Source organism: Carassius carassius, chromosome 38 (genome assembly GCF_963082965.1).
Source record: "Carassius carassius chromosome 38, fCarCar2.1, whole genome shotgun sequence".
Taxonomy (NCBI): Eukaryota; Metazoa; Chordata; class Actinopteri; order Cypriniformes; family Cyprinidae; genus Carassius; species Carassius carassius.
This window is the reverse complement of record NC_081792.1, coordinates 29367581-29387580: the sequence shown is the minus strand read 5'-3', so window position 1 is coordinate 29387580 and position 20000 is coordinate 29367581. Positions and strand designations below refer to the sequence as shown.

Sequence of the window (20000 nt, the reverse complement as noted above, 5' to 3'; positions counted from 1 at the left end):
TAAAATGTTGATATGATAAAAATGCTGCCGATTCGGAAGAAGCCCAGAAATACCATCGTGTCAGCAGCATCTCACACTATCTTCACCAGTAATAAACATTTCCACACGAACAAACCGTGTGTAGTAAACACGCGAGCACACAACACTAGAGATCAATTTGCCCTAATGAATATATATATATATATATATATATATATATATATATATATATATATATATATATATATATATATATATATATCATATATTCTATCATATTGCTCTTAATCGTGTCTGTGTAACAAAGCCATCCGTCTGAAAGGAGGCTCTCCGTGCCTCCAAAGCTGCCCGGTTCCGCGCGCTCCGGTGTGCCGTGTTGCCATGACGCCCCGGTGCACGGGCTCACGTCAAGCAGATATCAGCGATTGATGAATCAGCATCCGCCTTAAAAGCCGCTGATGTGATGATTCGCGCGGCGCTGGTTTGAAATAGCGCCGATTTGGTGATTCGGAGCGCGCGCGCGGGAACGGATTCCAACCGTCCGTCAACTGTCGAAGCGATACACAACAACTACTTACAACACACACAAATACGTGAACACAAACACAATATTCTGTCAAGTATATTTCTATTAAGTTATATCAACTATAGTTATTCTTTCTTTAGCAAAAATGTGTATTATTGACTCAAATCCTAGTGTGTTCCCTATCTAGGGAGCACGTTGGAGGGATTCGGAACGAGACCGATGGCCAAACAGAGGCTGGCAAGTAAATACCATCACACAATACCACGGTATTCCAAAAGTAGCACCTGACACCATCACCGTACCATGGTACAGTTTACTCGAGGTGTTAAACAGACACAAGCGAGAAGAGTAACGCACCTCCGGTGTCCAGCGGAGACGGTTCTGATGAAGCAGCAGGTTCGGTTCCTCACAGATCCGCGCTTGTGTTGCTGTGTAACCTCTGCTTGACTAGAGGAGACACACACACTCATACACACACACACACACACACGCTCTCGCTCTATAAATATAACACGAGCCGAATCCCGCAGGTTTCTGCAAACGTTTCAAATCGAAAGCGACGATCGGAGCCGAAGAGAGCCGATCAGAACCGGTGAACAATCACGGATCGGGGTGTGTGTGTGTGTGTATCGATGAGCCCTTTGTCTGCTCGCTGTCATCACGGCTCTGTGTGTGTGTGTGTGTGTGTCGGGGTTCTGAGCGGAATGACCCGATCGTGATGATTCAGCACGGCGAGCCCTTTAAAACGCGCGTCCCGCGCACGTCGCGTCGCGAGACAGCCGAAACGCGCGCTCATATGAGCATATGAACGCTTATAGTGAACAATACATATATTAGTGTAATGTATTAACACAACTTCGTTAATATTGCTAGTATAGCTAGTTGAATATACAGGCAGTTAACTAAGTAGAAATATTCAAATAGTAAAGCTAATGTCCACTCAATTAAACCCAAACTGATGCATAATGGTGTAAAAAAAAAATTAAACAAAAAAACGCTGATATATATATTTACTTATTATTTTAATAAACACATACTTTTGATTTTTGAATTAAGCAACCAGAATAAATTAAAAATAAATAAGTTAAATTAGTTTTTAATGCTTTTATTCCTCATGTTTTGAATGTATTTGTAAATAGCTCATGTTATGCACTAAAAAAAGCCAACTGACACACACGCACGCGCACGGTGTCGTGCACACTCAGCAAAACACATCTGAGCGACTCGCGTCCGGCCGAGCGCAGCTTCCGCGCGTTCGACGCACCGTGAAGAGCGACGTGCTTTCCGAATCCTCCGGAGCAGCGGGAGACTGTGTCGGGTGGAACCGAGGAGAATCCGGCGGGAGTTTGTCGCTGTTGCCGGCGAATTTGTGACCGTGTTTATCCTCTTTCTCTCGCGCTGAAGCCAGACGTCATATGATTTGCTTTGGTCACGTGGTTTCATTCATGAAGGATTTACGCAACGCCAGCGCGACTCTTAAAGGAACACGCGCGTGCTGCGCTCAGAACTCACATGTAGCCTACATTATAATACACAAGACAAAAAAAAAACCCTTAAGCCCAACATATTTACAAGTACTACTGAAAATGTTACTGATATATACGTGAGTATATTTGTTTCTAAGGCAAAGCGCAACTGAGGACTGGCAAACTCGCTGTTGCTATGGTTACAAAACTGAATTACTATTCTAAGTGAATGTAAAACATTTAATAGAATTCTATATCATCACTACAGGCAAAAAGTTTTTAGATTTTGATTGTCTATTCACATCGTGTTGTTTCAGACTAGTGGAAAGAAAACATCAAAAACGCACCAAAAAATAGGGAAAATGTGTTCATTTTCTGTCGGTGGACAGTATTTTCTGATTTATGGAGTGATAAAAAGAGAAATCCCAAATCCCCTCTATAAAAACCTTTAACTCTAGTAAGTAAAACAAATAACAAATGTATCTGGCTTTTTCAATGTTCAAAATTTATGTTCTGGGAATGAATGCAAATAATTGCATAGCTGCACTACTTTTCAGAAAACCTTTAATACAAAAAATAAATAAACGTTTGTAATCGATGTCTGTTATTAGTTAAATGGACCTGCAGTGTCTTGCCTTAAATACCAGAAACATGAAACACTAAATCAGAGCACTCAATTCAATTCACGTCTATTGAATAATGCATATGATGCATTAGATAATGCATTAGAGTGCCTTTGATCAGATATAACTGGAGTACAAGGTTATGAGAAACATTATGTGAATGCTTGTCAGAAGGAGTGTTACCAGGAAGGCTATTAATATACAGTGCTTTAAAACAAATGGAAATATGAGTATTTGTGAACTGGCTAAACTGGTCCAGGACACAGATCTCAGGTGGAGCTCCATCAGAAGTGCATCGGTTGTTCACACTTGAGCTGTGATCCACAGGAGGAAGCTGACCTGATGATTCACTGCGGTTTAGACGAACCGTCAGAACTAGAGCCCATCTTCCTCTTTCTCTCCACAGCCACCAGCTGTACCGCAACGATAAAATATATCAGTTCAAACACACACTACTCTGTTCACACTGCTTCCCAGCAGCTCTTTTCAGAGAATCTCAGTGATGCGGAAGCTCCAAGACAAAGAGCTGAAATACATCTGCTGCACCAAAGGTGGTTTTGAGTCGAGATCAAGATGGATTTGTGGTATCTAATGGACACTTCCAGACAGCGCTCGGGAGAGACGGCTAAGATGTGTGCTGATTCTGAGCCAGATGTCAATTAGATCAAATCTAATGGTTTTCTTAAAATATGTGGTTTTAAAAAAACCTGTATTTCATCTGAGCTGCACTTTTCTGTATAACAAAAGCAGAACAGCTAAAAAAGGACAGAAAAGAAACATAAAAGTACTTTTTTTTTTTTAAATGACATTTTTAACAATCGAAAATAATGTTTCTATAACTTAATCGTGAAATATTCTTTGATTATCAAAGATATTACGGTCTTTTCATTTTAGTTGGACATTCTTCTAGAATGTAACTTGTTTCAGGATGTTCAGAGAACGATCAAAGGTATCATTCTCAAAATGCTTGAAATGGAATGTTTCTTTATTGTTCGAACCTAGGTGTGCTATTTGATCGCAATCTTTCCTTAGAAAGCCACGTTTCTAGCATTTGTAAAACTGCATTTTTCCATCTCAAAAATATATCTAAATTACGGCCTATGCTCTCAATGTCAAATGCAGAAATGTTAATCCATGCATTTATGAGCTCAAGGTTAGATTATTGTAATGCTTTATTGGGTGGTTGTTCTGCACGCTTAGTAAACAAACTACAGCTAGTCCAAAATGCAGCAGCAAGAGTTTTTACTAGAACCAGGAAGTATGACCATATTAGCCCGGTCCTGTCAACACTGCACTGGCTCCCTATCAACATTGTATAGATTTTAAAATATTGCTTATTACTTATAAAGCCCTGAATGGTTTAGCACCTCAGTATTTGAATGAGCTCCTTTTACATTATAATCCTCTACGTCCGCTACGTTCTCAATACTCAGGCAATTTGATAATACCTAGAATATCTAAATCAACTGCAGGCGGCAGATCCTTTTCCTATTTGGCGCCTAAACTCTGGAATAACCTACCTAACATTGTTCGGGAGGCAGACACACTCTTGCAGTTTAAATCTAGATTAAAGACCCATCTCTTTAACCTGGCTTACATATAACATACTAATATGCTTTTAATATCCAAATCCGTTAAAGGATTTTTAGGCTGCATTAATTAGGTAAACCGGAACCGGAAACACTTCCCATAACACCCGATGTACTTGCTACATCATTAGAAGAATGGCATCTACGCTAATATTAGTCTGTTTCTCTCTTGTTCCGAGGTCACCGTGGCCACCAGATCCAGTCTGTGTCCAGATCAGAGGGTCACTGCAGTCACCCGGATCCAGTACGTATCCAGACCAGATGGTGGATCAGCACCTAGAAAGGACCTCTACATCCCTGAAAGACAGCGGAGACCAGGACAACTAGAGCCCCAGATACAGATCCCCTGTAAAGACCTTGTCTCAGAGGAGCACCAGGACAAGAGCACAGGAAACAGATGATTCTTCTGCACAATCTGACTTTGCTGCAGTCTGGAATTGAACTACTGGTTTCGTCTGGTCAGAGGAGAACTGGCCCCCCAACTGAGCCTGGTTTCTCCCAAGGTTTTTTTCTCCATTCTGTCACCGATGGAGTTTCGGTTCCTTGCCGCTGTCGCCTCTGGCTTGCTTAGTTGGGGACACTTCATCTACAGCGATATCGTTGACTTGATTGCAAATAAATGCACAGACACTATTTAACTGAACAGAGATGACATAACTGAATCCAATGATGAACTGCCTTTAACTATCATTTTTTCATTATTGACACTGTTTTCCTAATGAATGTTGTTCAGTTGCTTTGACGCAATGTATTTTGTTTAAAGCGCTATATAAATAAAGGTGACTTTGACTTTAACGTTTCATAAACAAAAAATAAAAATAAAAAAGTTTAAACATTACATGAACATTCAGAAACATGATTTTTGCACGTTACGTGTAGAGTCAGAAATAATATTTTTATAATCTCATAGGAACATTACCAAAATGTTCTTGGGTTTTTACACAAAGAAAATCCTGTATTTAATCTGAACTGCACTTTTTCTGTTCAACAAAAGCAAATGGGCTGTCAGGCTTGAAAAGGACAGAAAAGCACCATGAAAGTAGTTTATAATGCTCATGATAATTTAGTGCGAGGTACAGACTACTTTTGGATGAACTAACCTGTTAAAACTGCAAAAACTCAGAAAGTAATCTGAAGTAGTAAAAAATGTTTCATCAATGGGCAAAAGCTCTTTTGAAGGAAATAGTTTGAGCAACTATGCTATTGTGTTGGTGGAATATCATCAGAAAATGATGAGCGGCGTCCTGCGTGTTTCCAGAGGAATAACAAGAGCGTAAGATTCGTTTGACTTATCAGCATTTGAGAGCGACAGAGGAAGAGCCTCAGGAATAAAAGGAGGATTATGGAACTCTTTAGCGCCTCCTTGACTTCCAATCAGACACAAATAAACAGCGGCCGTCAGAAACACAAACACAAGAGCAGCTCTGGAACTAATCCTGCTGTCCGACGTCAAGACATCGTTCTGAAGACACACGGAGGAACAGAAATCAACTCTGAAATGCTGTAAAAATGAAAATGCCTGTGTTGTAATTGAAGGAAGTATTGGACTATCTGGAGTCTGCTCCGGTCAGACACTTCCACTTTAATATACTTTTGACATGATGACAAAGAAAAAAAGAGGATGTTCATAAAGGTGATTCTACAGTTCAGGAAGATCTTCATGCGTTTGCTCTGCATGACCTTTGACCCGTAGGGCAGAGTGGCTTCAGAAGTGACCCTGACGCTTCTAAAACTGGCGTGTCTTCAGAGTGACACACACTCATCTTCATGCCAGCTGAGCAGAGAATCATCTACATGATGCAGCTCTAGAAATAGCCTGAGCCTCCAGCGTTCCTCACATCAGCCCGACTGCAGGACCACGACGCACCAGGAGCTACATGCAGAACATTCACTTAAATACAGCTGTGAGGCTGAAGAAGTGTCTGTGGACTCTGACTTTCAATACGGTTTTAATAATTCTTCACTTTTTAAATGTTTTTACTTATATTTGAACCCATTTCTTACATAAAGCACTTTGAATTACTATTGTGTATAAAATATGCTAAATAAGCTTACCTTTTCTAAAACTCACCACTGATATTAAAGTGTTGTGGATGGGTGCCAGGGTGTCATTACAGGATTTTTAATAGGGTGTTTCGAGTTACTGCCAGGGTGTTTCTAAGGTGTTTAGAATTGTTGACAGGGTGTTGTGAGTTGTTGCCAGGGTGTTGCGAGTTGTTCTCATTGTGTTACTAAGGTGTTGTGAGTTGTTGTCAGGGTGTTTCTAAGGTGTTATGAGTTATTCTCAGTGTGTTTCTAAGGTGTTGTGAGTTGTTGTCAGGGTGTTTCTAAGGTGTTGTGAGTTGTTGTCATGGTGTTTCTAAGGTGTTTTGAGTTGTTGCCAGGGTGTTGTGAGTTGTTGTTAGGGTGTTTCTAGGGTGTTTTGAGTTGTTGCCAGGGTGTTGTGAGTTGTTCTCATTGTGTTTCTAATGTGTTGTGAGTTGTTGTCATGGTGTTTCTAAGGTGTTTTAAGTTGTTGCCAGGGTGTTGTGAGTTGTTCTCATTGTGTTTCTAATGTGTTGTGAGTTATTGCCTGGGCATTTCTAAGGTGTTTTGAGTTGTTACCAGGGTGTTTTGAGTTGTTCTCAGGGTGTTTTCTAAGGTGTTTTGAGTTGTTCTCAGAGTGTTCATAAGGTGTTGTGAGTTGTTGCCATCCATCTTGTTGCAAATTGTAATCCAAGAGATGTGTACTGTTTTTTGGTCCCATTTCTAATATCTATGTCTTATCTGAATTTAATAAGAGAACATTGTTGTTCATACAATCTTTAAAATTTTTAGATAATTTAGAAGTTTCATCTGGTCTCGTTGAGAAATATAGTTGAGTATAATCAGCATAACAGTGGAAACTTATCTCGTATTTTCTAATAATATTACCAAGTGGCAACATGTATATTGAAAATAGAAGAGGACCTAGGACAGATCCTTGTGGCACTCCATATTTTACTGGTGATAAATGAGATGACTCCGCATTTAAGTAAACAAAATGGTAGTGATCGGACAGGTAGGATCTAAACCATCTTAGAGCCTGCCCTTGAATACCTGTATAGTTTTGTAATCGATCTATGAGTATTTCATGATCTATGGTGTCGAACGCAGCACTAAGATCAAGTAAGACTAGAAATGAGATGCAGCCTTGATCTGACGCAAGAAGCAGGTCATTTGTAATTTTAACAAGTGCAGTTTCTGTGCTATGGTGGGGCCTGAAACCTGACTGTAATTCTTCATACAGATAATTTTTGTGCAGGAAGGAGCTCAATTGAGCAGACACTTAATATATTACTATTAATAATATTGAGAAGCGGTTCTTCGGCTACAGGTAACAACTCTTTCAGTAATTTAGTGGGTACAGGATCTAATAAACCTGTTGTTGGTTTAGATACAGTGATAAGTTTATTTAGCTCTTCCTGTCCTATAGTTGTGAAGCGATGCAGTTTATCTTTGGGTGCGATGAATGAAACTGAAGTATTAGACACAGTAGAATCTACATTCGCTATTGTATTTCGAATGTTATCCATTTTATCAGTGAAGAAATTTATAAAGTCATTACTATTAAACTGTGAGGGAATATTAGAATCAGGTGGCGTCTGGTTATTTGTTTATCTAGCTACTGTGCTAAATAAAAACCTTGGATTGTTTTGGTTATTTTCAATGAGTTTGTGTATATGCTCTGCCCTAGCAGTTTTTAGAGCCTGTCTATAGCTGGACATACGGTTTTTCGACGCAATTCTAAAACTTCCAAGTTAGTTTTTCTCCATTTGCGTTCAAGACTAGAGTTTCTCTCTTGAGAGAGTGAGTATTACTGTTATACCATGGCACAGTACATTTTTTCTAACCTTTTTCAATTTGATGGGGGCAACAGCTTCTAATGTATTAGAGAAAATAGTGCCCATGTTGTCAGTCATTGTGTCTAGTTCATGTGTATTTAACGGTACACATACCATTTGAGATAGATCAAGCAGGTTATTTGCAAATCTGTCTTTGGTGGCTGAAACAACAGTAATGCTCAGATGTTTACATAGAGCCATATAGTTAATATCAGTGATACGCAGCATGCACGATCCAAGGAAATGGTCGGTAACATCATCACTTTGAGGTACGATATCTATATCAGTAAGATCACTTCCATGCAACGTAATTAATTCCAGTGTATGATTAAAACGATGTTTCAGCAAGTGAAAATGGTGCATCTGATCAAGCAAATCACTATCAGAACTACTACTACTACTGATGATTCAGGCTCACTAAAATCTGAAATGTTCAATAAATGAAATCCTTTCGCAATCATGCAAGAAATGGTTTACTGTATTGCACAAAGAAGCAGCGACTTCTGAGAAAACTTGCACAATGCTGGTGGTTTCAGCGTTCAGCACCTGAAGGATGGTGTGACGCTGTTTGTTCTCCTGCATAGTTGAGTAATGGCTTCCAGAGAAAAACCTTCAGTTAATTTGCTTAAAGAAACATTATTTATAGTTTGCTCCCGCTTTAATTACACGTCGGAACAAATGCAACAATGTTCTCGCTCATCAGAAATAGTTTATCAATGAAACCAAAGGAAATAAAACCACAAGCGTAAGCAAAAACACAGCTTTTCTATCATAACTTTCAGCAACATTTATGCAGTTTTCAAATTTCTGCAATAGAACAGACAAAAACAAAAAAGATGTTTCATGCCTGATAATCGGCTTACAAAACACTTTGGTTATTTGACATTCATTATTTTCTCCAGCATTTTAAAGAGAACAAGCAACAAATATATAGGGTATCCAGGTCTGCAATACATCCAGATGAAATGTTTCAGAAAGAACTTCCAGGTACAGTATTTAAAAGGGATCAAGAGACGAAGTCAAACTTAAAGAACAAAATAAAAGTTGATTTTCTGTGATATCACTTCCTGCAACAGCCCAGAGAAGTTTAGATATCCTGTTGTTATAGGGTTACCAGGGCGTTGCTACAGGGTGTTTTGAGCTGTTGCCAGGGTGTTGTTATAGGGTTACCAGGGCGTTGCTACAGGGTGTTTTGAGCTGTTGTCAGGGTGTTGTTATAGGGTTACCAGGGCGTTGCTACAAGATGTTTTGAGCTGTTGCCAGGGCGTTGTTATAGGGTTACCAGGGCGATGCTACAGGGTGTTTTGAGCTGTTGCCAGGATGTTGTTAAAGGGTTACCAGGGCGTTGCTACAGGATGTTTTGAGCTGTTGCCAGGGTGTTGTTATAGGGTTACCAGGGCGTTGCTACAAGGTGTTTTGAGCTGTTGTCAGGGTGTTGTTATAGGGTTACCAGGGCGTTGCTACAGGGTGTTTTGAGCTGTTGTCAGGGTGTTGTTATAGGGTTACCAGGGTGTTGCTACAGGGTGTTGTTATAGGGTTACCAGGGCGTTGCTACAGGGTGTTTTGAGCTGTTGCCAGGGAATTACTATTGATAGTTTTCACGTGATGTCACACACTCATAGGAACACCCACCTGGAGGGCAAAACAAAGCTTTGCTCCACAGACTGCCAGTTATCTTTATGCATTAAGTAGTAATGTAGTAATACGCAGATATTATAAGTTGAAATTAAGTAAACACCTTATTGGTGATGTTATGTTTTGTACAGGCAAGCATATGAAACCAGAATTTTCATTAGACTCTGCAAAGTTTCACGTTAAATGGTTTCACATTGAAATTAACACGTTAATTATGAATCATTAATATAGTGATTACTGAATTTGATCTTTTATTATTATTGTTTTAAATATATCAAGGCACTGTAAGTGTTTTTACAACATTTGTGGCACTGTTTACTGCTTCAAATATTGCCACGGGTGCATAATATGGATTGCAAATAGCCAAAACTTGAATTTAGTTCACATACCTTTGTTTTATTCTTTTGAGAGGCGATCTAAATATTTGTGTCTGTGAAACAGATGGCAGAATGATAGTCTGGTGCTGCAGTTCTATGGATGTTTTGCCCCCCCCCCCCCCCCCCACCCCCCCCGGGGGGGCATGTGACTGAAAGCTATCAATAGGCTGTCTGGAGCTGTTGCCAGGGTGTTGCTATGGGGAGTTCTGATATCTTGTTAACCAAAACAAAATCAACAAGTCTGACAGTTCATGTGTGCAAAACATGAGTCAAAATGTCTTCTGTGTCCAGTTTCATCCTCGAACAAAGTGACCATGGACATAGAAACCCATCTAGAAACCACTGACATTATTCGCTTTGAATTTTCAAGGACTTTAAAGATATGAAGGTGTTAATAACACTCTTTATGACATGTGTTTCCCGGTGTAATACTGTTCCAGTGAATGTGTGTGTGTTTGGACAGGCAGTACAGTTCTTGTATTGTCCTGTGTGTGTGTGTGTGTGTGTGTGTGTGTGTTCACTTCTTGACGCCGTTCCTGTGGTTGAACAGGTTGACTCTGCTCTTGATGGTGACTGATGTGGACGAGACGCCCGGCTGCTGCAGCACTTTATCCAGCGTCGTCTTCTTGATGGCGGCGGGCGAGATCTTCTCCTGATCGGCCAGAAACTGCAGCTCTCTGAGAGGAACACAGGAGGAGTGAGCGCCCAACAACAGACATGAGACAGACTACTCTAACTAGACTACAAATGTGTGGTTTGAGAAGCTGAAATGAGCTGGAAAGCAGCTTACAGAAGGCCAATATAAATTCTTTATCTGACAAAATAACTTGAGACAGAAATATATCACTATTGCACTGTAGAAGGAACTTCTTCTTATTATTAATAATAATAACAAAAATTATTTCACACAATTTTTCATCCATGTTTTAATTTTAACAGCAAACTCTTGTGTTGTGCAGCAGATTGTTTGTTAAAAAAAGAAAAAAAAAACAAGGAATTGATGAATTTTTATTTGCAGTGTAGATTAATTAAATATGTAAAGGTTTATGGATTAACTGTATTACCACCATTTTAAATAAGTATTTGTTATAGAAGAATTTTTAAAACAATATGTATGAAAAAACAAAACTGGGTTATATTATGGTAAAAAATTTTAAATTAACATTTTATAAAATACAATTTATTTGAAAGCTTTTTTTTTTAACCATTAAAATGGATTACAGAAAAAAAATAAAATCAAGAATTTGGGAAAGAAATAATAAAACAGATTTTATTGGGATTCTCAAGTGGCCCTAAAATATCATAAATTGTTGTTAAACTGTATATATTTCATAATCTTAATTTATTAAACATGCTTTTGATTACTAAAATTTCTAACCATTAATTTAACCAAACTAAATCCATCAAAATGAAACATTTAAAAGCTGTTGTTCCCCGAAAGGCAAAATATTAGCAATTTAATCCTGACAGTAAACAGCATGGAATTAATTGAACACTTATTATTTTGCTCAATATTTCCTCAAAACTCATTAAAGAAATGTGCATGATGCAGAAGGCCATCAGCGTTTGGCACACGCGTGTTAATGAGCCGATGAGCACGCAGAGACCCTGTATAGAGCGGCTGTGGTCACCTGGTCCTGATGCAGGACGCCTCCACAGCGTTGATGAGGAGACTCCGGAAGCCTCCACTCTCCAGGAAGTGCAGGGCGTGGATGGTAGCGCCCCCTGGTGAGCAGACGTTGTCCTTCAGCTGTCCCGGGTGCTGCTCCGAGTCCAGAAGCATCTTAGCTGCTCCCTACCACAGAATACAGACACGTGTGTTTCTCACAACAAACACGTGCTGCACTGGTGATGGAGGAATCTCACAATGCACAAAACACCAGAAGGTTCTTTCATAAATGCAGAATTTGTGTGTAATGTTTGCATCATGCACTGCATGAGAGCTGGACTCGTACCAGTAAAGCTTGTGCTCCCAGTCGCACCGCCAGTCGCCGTGGCAACCCCATCTTCACCCCCCCGTCAGCCAGAGCATCAAGAGCCGTGAACGCCTGACAAATGCATGAAGTGTGTTACATCATCTCTACACACACACTTATTGTTTATTTATTTATTTTTAACACCATGTCAGGAGCAGAGCTGCGGTCAGATTAAAATATAAATATAAGACATTTAGGATTTTTTACGCACTAAAATTAAATTATTAAAATGCATCTATTAAATGCTACATTACCAGTCAAAAACTTGGAATTGAGATTTTATATATTTTTTCTCTTCTGCTCAGCAAGGCTGCATTTATTTGATACCATTTTTCCTTTTTAAAATAGTGAAATATTATTGTAATGTAAATCATCTGTTTTCTGTGTGAATCTGTGTTAAAGTGTAATGTATTTCTGTGATGCTCCGCTGTATTTTCAGCATCATTCCTCCAGTCTTCAGTGTCACATGATCTTCAGAAATCATGATAATATGACGATTTACTGCTCAAGAAACATTTCTGATTATTATCAATATTGAACACAGTTGTGCCGCACAATATTTCTGTGGAAACTGTGATTCATAACCATTCAAAAGGTTAAGGTAAAACTGTGTTTTCATGATTTCTGAAGATCATGTGACACTGAAGACTGGAGGAATGATGCTGAAAATACGGCGGAGCATCACAGAAATAAATTACACTTTAACACAGATTCACACAGAAAACAGATGATTTACATTAGAATAATATTTCACTATTTTTACAGTATTTTTGATCAAATAAATGCAGCCGTGATGAGCAGAAGAGACTCTTTTTAAAAGCCTTCTCCGATCACATTATACAGCGATCAGTGCAGTATTGCATCTGTTCTGTGGATGTGTGTGAAGGTGAGCTCACGTAAGCAGGTCCGCTGCCGCTGAGGCCCGTCACGGCGTCGATCAGATCCTCCTCCACCTCGGTGCAGAAGCCCACGCTGGCCATCAGCTGCTCCAGGAGCTTCCCGTCCTCCACCTCGGCGTGACTTCCTGTGGCGTAAACCGTGGCCCCCTTGCGCACCACCACCGGCGTGTTCGTCATACACCGCATCACTTTAGGAGCCGCACGGTACTGGAGCAGCTTCTGCACACACACACATCTTAATGCTGGATGTGTTTCATCTTTTGTCTTCTCCAGGTGTTCACTGATGGACTGGAGTGCTGTGGATTATTCTGATGTTTTTATCAGACTCTCATTCTGACGGCACCCATTCACTGCAGAGCATCCATTGATGAGACACTGATGCAATGCTGCATTTCTACAAACCTGATGAAGACACAAACTCATCCTGATCTCTGAGGGCGAGCACATTTTCATTTCCAGGTAAACTATTATTTTTTAGAGAACTCAACGAGTTGTTAATGACATCATCAGAGCACCTTCTCGATGGAGCTGATGGTGACTCCAGCGGCGCAGGACACGATCAGATGACGGTCCTCGATATCTGGACCGATCTCATCCAGAACGAACGGGATGATGTGTGGCTTGACGGCCAGGAACAGAACGTCACTCTTGTGTGTCGCCTCTTTGTTGCTCGTAGTGAAATTGACGCCCATTTTCTGAGAAGAGAGAACATGTTATGCTATAAACAGCAGACGGCTCAAAACACACACACACACACACACACACACACCCGCAGGCCGGAGACTGTCGGCAGATCTGTGTCCGGTGAACTCGCTGTGATTCTGTTGGCAGTGATCACACCTGAAAACAGATCAACCAGGATAATGATGCTGAAAATACAGCTGCACATCACAGAAATAAATTACAGTTTAATTCATATTCACATAGAAAACAGCTGTTTAAATTCCAATAATATTTTACAATTTTTACAGTATTTTTGATCAAATAAAGGCAGCCCTGCTGAGCAGATCTTTTGACCGGTCGTGTATGTAAACAGTGTCCCTGATCAGACGAGAGACTAAAGTTCACTAGTAAGTGTTAGTGGACGGTCATCTTGACCCGTGTCTCACCCGCCGCTGTGAAGCCCTTGACCAGGGCGTGTGCCAGCTGACCCGCTCCGATGAAGCCCACACTCATCCTGATGACCACACACCTGACAAACACCACAGCGTTTCAGCTGAAGCTACTCACATTGCATGGCACTGAAAATATGATTATTCAGTTCATGCATTGATTGGGAATCAAAACCATAATCTTGGCTCTGATAGCATCATGTTATATAGCTGGAGGAAAATAAGAAATTGCAATAATAATGTAACATCAATTGCACTTATTTGTTACATTGTAGCAGAGATTACCGTTATACTATGTGCTACACTGCAACATCAAATCCTTTTGCATAATTTATTTAGTTTCATTGTACCTCAGCTTTAGTAATATTGTTAGTATACAGTACACAATAAAACACACTCTAGATAGGTTGTTATTGTTAGTATAATCAGTGCATATGAATAATGATTCCTTATGCTGCAGGCTGATACATCATTGTCATGATTGTCTAAATATTTCATCATCTTAGGAAACATTTCCTCACCTCCGCCGAGACTCACGGTGAACGGAAGATGTGTTCTAGTTTATCAAGCGATGAAAACACTGATTGATGTCAACGTGGCTTCCTTCCTTCCATGTGAAGCGTTCTGAATGACGCACGGACGGACCAATGAGAGACGAGATGCTGTCGCATCAACCCAATCAGCGCAGCGAATGCAGCGAAGGCGGGGTTTACAACAAAGCGGTCTTATTGCATCAGTTCCAGTAGAAAAAAAAGAACAAAATGTGGGTCAGTTGTGTGTGTGTGTGTGTGTGTGTGTGTGTGTGTGTGTGTGTGTGTGTGTGTGTGTGTGTGTGTGTGTGTGTGTAACATCTTCATTTAAAACAATAATAGAAATAGTAATAATAGGTGATAAATTTAATAATAAATGTTATTTTAAGTAATCATGCATTCTAAATGCACTGCATGAAATCAATTGTTTTGCATTATTTGAACAAAAAACAACACTGTTATTTATTTAAGTCAAGTCACCTTTATTTATATAGCGCTTTAAACAAAATACATTGCGTCAAAGCAACTGAACAACATTCATTAGGAAAACAGTGTCAATAATGAAAAAATGATAGTTAAAGGCAGTTCATCATTGGATTCAGTGATGTCATCTCTGTTCAGTTAAATAGTGTCTGTGCATTTATTTGCAATCAAGTCAACGATATCGCTGTAGATGAAGTGACCCCAACTAAGCAAGCCAGAGGCGACAGCGGCAAGGAACCGAAACTCCATCGGTGACAGAATGGAGAAAAAAACCTTGGGAGAAACCAGGCTCAGTTGGGGGGCCAGTTCTCCTCTGACCAGACGAAACCAGTAGTTCAATTCCAGGCTGCAGCAAAGTCAGATTGTGCAGAAGAATCATCTGTTTCCTGTGGTCTTGTCCTGGTGCTCCTCTGAGACAAGGTCTTTACAGGGGATCTGTATCTGGGGCTCTAGTTGTCCTGGTCTCCGCTGTCTTTCAGGGATGTAGAGGTCCTTTCTAGGTGCTGATCCAGCATCTGGTCTGGATACGTACTGGATCCGGGTGACTGCAGTGACCCTCTGATCTGGACACAGACTGGATCTGGTGGCCACGGTGACCTCGGAACAAGAGAGAAACAGACTAATATTAGCGTAGATGCCATTCTTCTAATGATGTAGCAAGTACATCTGGTGTTATGGGAAGTGTTTCCGGTTCCGGGTTTACCTAATTAATGCAGCCTAAAAATCCTTTAACGGATTTGGATAATAAAAGCATATTAGTATGTTATGTGTATGCCAGGTTAAAGAGATGGGTCTTTAATCTAGATTTAAACTGCAAGAGTGTGTCTGCCTCCCGAACAATGTTAGGTAGGTTATTCCAGAGTTTAGGATCCAAATAGGAAAAGGATCTGCCGCCTGCAGTTGATTTTGATATTCTAGGTATTATCAAATTGCCTGAGTTTTGAGAACGTAGCGGACGTAGAGGATTATAATGTAAAAGGAGTTAATTCAAATACTGAGGTGCTAAACCATTCAGGGCTTTATAAGTAATAAGCAATATTTTAAAATCTATACAATGTTGATAGGGAGCCAGTGCAGTGTTGACAGGACCGGGCTAATACGGTCATACTTCCTGGTTCTAGTAAGAACTCTTGCTGCTGCATTTTGGACTAGCTGTAGTTTGTTTACTAAGCGTGCAGAACAACCACCCAATAAAGCATTACAATAATCTAACCTTGAGCTCATAAATGCATGGATTAACATTTCTGCATTTGACATTGAGAGCATAGGCCGTAATTTAGATATATTTTTGAGATGGAAAAATGCAGTTTTACAAATGCTAGAAACGTGGCTTTCTAAGGAAAGATTGCGATCAAATAGCACACCTAGGTTCCTAACTGATGATGAAGAATTGACAGAGCAGCCATCAAGTCTTAGACAGTGTTCTAGGTTATTACAAGCAGAGTTTTTAGGTCCTATAATTAACACCTCTGTTTTTTCAGAATTTAGCAGTAAGAAATTACTCGTCATCCAGTTTTTTATATCGACTATGCATTCCTTTAGTTTTTCAAATTGGTGTGTTTCACCGGGCTGCGAAGAAATATAGAGCTGAGTATCATCAGCATAACAGTGAAAGCTAACACCATGTTTCCTGATGATATCTCCCAAGGGTAACATATAAAGCATGAAGAGTATCGGCCCTAGTACTGAGCCTTGAGGTACTCCATACTGCACTTGTGATCGATAGGATACATCTTCATTCACTGCTACGAACTGATGGCGGTCATATAAGTACGATTTAAACCATGCTAATGCACTTCCACTGATGCCAACAAAGTGTTCAAGTCTATGCAAAATAATGTTGTGGTCAATTGTGTCAAACGCAGCACTAAGATCCAATAAAACTAATAGAGAGATACACCCACGATCAGATGATAAGAGCAGATCATTTGTAACTCTAAGGAGAGCAGTCTCAGTACTATGATACGGTCTAAATCCTGACTGGAAATCCTCACATATACCATTTTTCTCTAAGAAGGAATATAATTGTGTGGATACCACCTTTTCTAGTATCTTGGACAGAAAAGGGAGATTCGAGATTGGTCTATAATTAACTAGTTCTTTGGGGTCAAGTCGTGGTTTTTTGATGAGAGGCTTAATAACAGCCAGTTTGAAGGTTTTGGGGACATGTCCTAATGACAATGAGGAATTAATAATAGTCAGAAGAGGATCTATGACTTCTGGAAGCACCTCTTTTAGGAGCTTTTTTAGGAACATGTTGTTGGTTTAGATGATTTAACAAGTTTATACAATTCTTCCTCTCCTATAGTAGAGAATGAGTGGAACTGTTCCTCAGGGGGTCTATAGTGCACTGTCTGATGTGATACTGTAGCTGACGGCTGAATGGTTGCAATTTTATCTCTAACAGTATCGATTTTAGAAGTAAAGTAGTTCATAAAGTCATTACTGCTGTGGTGTTGGGAAATGTCAACACTTGTTGAGGCTTTATTTTTCGTTAATTTAGCCACTGTATTGAATAAATACCTGGGGTTATGTTTGTTTTCTTCTAAAAGAGAAGAAAAGTAATCAGATCTAGCAGTTTTTAATACTTTTCTGTAGGATATGTTACTTTCCCGCCAAGCAATACGAAATACCTATAGTTTTGTTTTCCTCCAGCTGCGCTCCATTTTTCGGGCTGCTCTCTTTAGGGTGCGAGTATGCTCATTATACCATGGTGTCAAACTGTTTTCCTTAACCTTCCTTAAGCGTAAAGGAGCAACTTTATTTAAAGTGCTAGAAAAGAGAGAGTCCATAGTTTCTGTTACATCATCAAGTTGTTCTGAGGTTTTGGATATGCTAAGGAATTTGGATACATCAGGAAGATAACTTAAAAAGCAGTCTTTTGTGTTAGAAGTGATGGTTCTTCCATACTTGTAACAAGAAGTAGAATTTACAATTTTGGCTATATGAAGTTTGCACAGAACTAAATAATGATCTGAGATATCATCACTTGGCTGCATAATTTCAACACCATCAACATCAATTCCATGTGACAGTAATAAATATATCCTTTTTTAAAATTATTACATTACTTCTTTTTTTTTTGAACATCTTCAACAATTGCAACTTAAAAATAAGAATAAATTTGATCTTACTGGAACCGCATGCACAGACGCTCCATGCGGATCCGATCCACCATCAGCTCAAGATGGATTATCAAAGAACCTCAAGTATGTTTATCCAAAAGTCAAGAGAGCATGCTTGAAATTCTCTCTTTCTTATGAATTATATATCAAAAAATTTCAGCTTTTTTTTTTACCATTTACATACAAAAGTCTCAGTAATTGTTGAAGCACACAACTCTACCCTGTTAAGCCTGACATATAAAATAATAATCAGAAAAAAATCTAATGTTTTAAAACAAAAAACATTTCATTTAAGATTTAGACAAAACATTAAGAAACACATGAAGCTGAGTTTGTACAATTACACTAAAAGAGCTTTGATTGGATAAAAACCTATAAAACTATCAATCAGAGACAAAAGACATGAGGAGATTGATCATCACAAGGGTTAAATAATGAGTTTTCTTAACTATAAAGGGTTTGTTGCAACTGGCTGTATATATTAGGTATTAGGCTGTTAGGAAATTACATTTCATATAACTAGTGTAACTGCATAGTAAAATTTATTTAAATGGATTTCCAGGTCATTTAAAGGGCATTTTCCGTAACCTTATTACATGCATGCATTATCTTTAATATCAAATTCTTACATTTTATTAATAATTTCACTTTATATAAAAGGACTGTTAAGTGAAGTCAGTATTAACAAAACTGATCTTTTTATTGCAGAAGAAACTGAAGCAGATGAAGTGGCATTAGATGCATTTAGACACAGTTTAATGAAGCTGAAATATAGCATTAATGCATTTACATTAGTTAGAGCAGCATGAATAATGTTAAGATCTTGGTGTTTTAAACCATATATATATATATATATATATATATATATATATATATATATATATATATATATATATAATCAGATAAATATAAATAATATAAATATGAGATGTTTGAAAAAATTTAAGATTAGCTAATTTTAAACATCAAAGTAAACTGCCAGTAGGTGGCAGCAAGTCACTGTCTTAACAGGTGAGTCATTGATTCAGGTGATTCATTCAGATGGCTGATTCTTTTAAGAACAAAGCGAGTGCCTGTCTTCATGAGTCACTGAATCGTTAATGATTCATTCAAACACTGATTCATTCAGTAAGGAGACATCTCTCGGAGATGCGTGACTTAGATCTTTGTTTGAACTACAGAGTGTTTTCACGACACATCATCAATCTGGAAGTCGGCCATATTGGTGGAACTCAATGTAAACAATGCCATTGAACCGAACAGACTTATGGCTAATGTTGCTGAAAATGGTCAAATTATTGTTGTGTTTTGGACTGTGTTTTTGATATATATATATATATAAAGAACGCTGAAAATAACGTTTTCTAACTTAACAGGAACGTTCACCTGACCACTTGATGGTATGTTTTTGGTAATGTTAGCTGATATCGAAGCATGTTTCAATGGTCATGTGCTTGTGTGTGTTAGTGAGCAGCTGAGAGAGAATGTGTCTGAATAGTGTTCATGCCTTTGTGCTAAATATACAGACAGCTGCTGTCTCACTCATCTGAGAGCAGCGCGAGACCATGTCCGGTGTCCACCTCAGGGCGAGCGCGGGAAACCTTCGCGCTTCCTGACAGAGAGTTAGAGCGCGCCAAACTTCGCCCGTCTGCCTCTTTTAATAAGTTAATTAAAGTCCCGCGGCGTGGGCACAATATGCCTCTCCGTGCCCGCCGGAGCGTACCGACACTCATTGGCTTTCTCCCACAAATCCCCTCAGATTTATTAAAAATACCCAAATACATGAATCAGTTCTGTCTGAAAAGGAATCCAGGCGA

At 39.2% G+C, this 20000-nt stretch overlaps 2 protein-coding genes and 1 long non-coding RNA gene across 5 annotated transcripts in view; 1 reads left to right on the top strand and 2 right to left on the bottom strand.

Moving 5' to 3' along the window:
- Positions 1-2048, bottom strand: part of LOC132119760 (transcription factor MafG-like) — a 28716-nt gene extending 26668 nt beyond the window's left edge. The window contains exon 1 of one of the 2 annotated variants that reach the window (XM_059529996.1): positions 1792-2048. The gene's annotated coding sequence lies outside the window, so the exon portion shown is untranslated. Of the gene's footprint in view, positions 1-862; positions 1296-1791 lie in introns of those variants that run through there. The other variant, XM_059529997.1, reaches the window with a different exon arrangement.
- A 7070-nt stretch (positions 2049-9118) lies between these two features.
- LOC132119751 (uncharacterized) lies at positions 9119-9548 on the top strand. The gene is made up of 2 exons (XR_009426180.1): positions 9119-9267; positions 9458-9548. It is a non-coding gene; the product is annotated as an uncharacterized LOC132119751 (long non-coding RNA).
- A 905-nt stretch (positions 9549-10453) lies between these two features.
- Positions 10454-14707, bottom strand: LOC132119749 (pyrroline-5-carboxylate reductase 1, mitochondrial-like). 2 transcript variants are annotated; one of them, XM_059529979.1, is made up of 8 exons: positions 14567-14707; positions 14043-14125; positions 13703-13773; positions 13449-13628; positions 12931-13152; positions 12014-12106; positions 11690-11853; positions 10454-10735 (listed from the first exon to the last, which is right to left on the bottom strand). In XM_059529979.1, the coding sequence occupies exons 2-8, from the start codon at positions 14107-14109 to the stop codon at positions 10576-10578; spliced, it is 957 nt and encodes a 318-aa protein (XP_059385962.1). In that variant the 5' UTR covers positions 14110-14125; positions 14567-14707; the 3' UTR covers positions 10454-10575. The 2 variants fall into 2 exon arrangements, with proteins under 2 accessions (XP_059385962.1, XP_059385963.1); XM_059529980.1 differs by lacking the exon at positions 12014-12106.
- Between the last annotated feature and the right edge of the window lie 5293 nt (positions 14708-20000).

Bases quoted from the DNA above. Each gene is read 5' to 3' on its own strand.
- LOC132119749 (XM_059529979.1), bottom strand. From the start codon at position 14,109: ATGAGTGTGGGCTTCATCGGAGCGGGTCAGCTGGCACACGCCCTGGTC. The intron at 13,774-14,042 runs GTGAGACACGGG...ATCTGTTTTCAG, and splicing joins CAAGGGCTTCACAGCGGCGG to GTGTGATCACTGCCAACAGA. The intron at 10,736-11,689 runs GTGACCACAGCC...TGTTCCTCTCAG, and splicing joins GCGTCCTGCATCAGGACCAG to AGAGCTGCAGTTTCTGGCCG.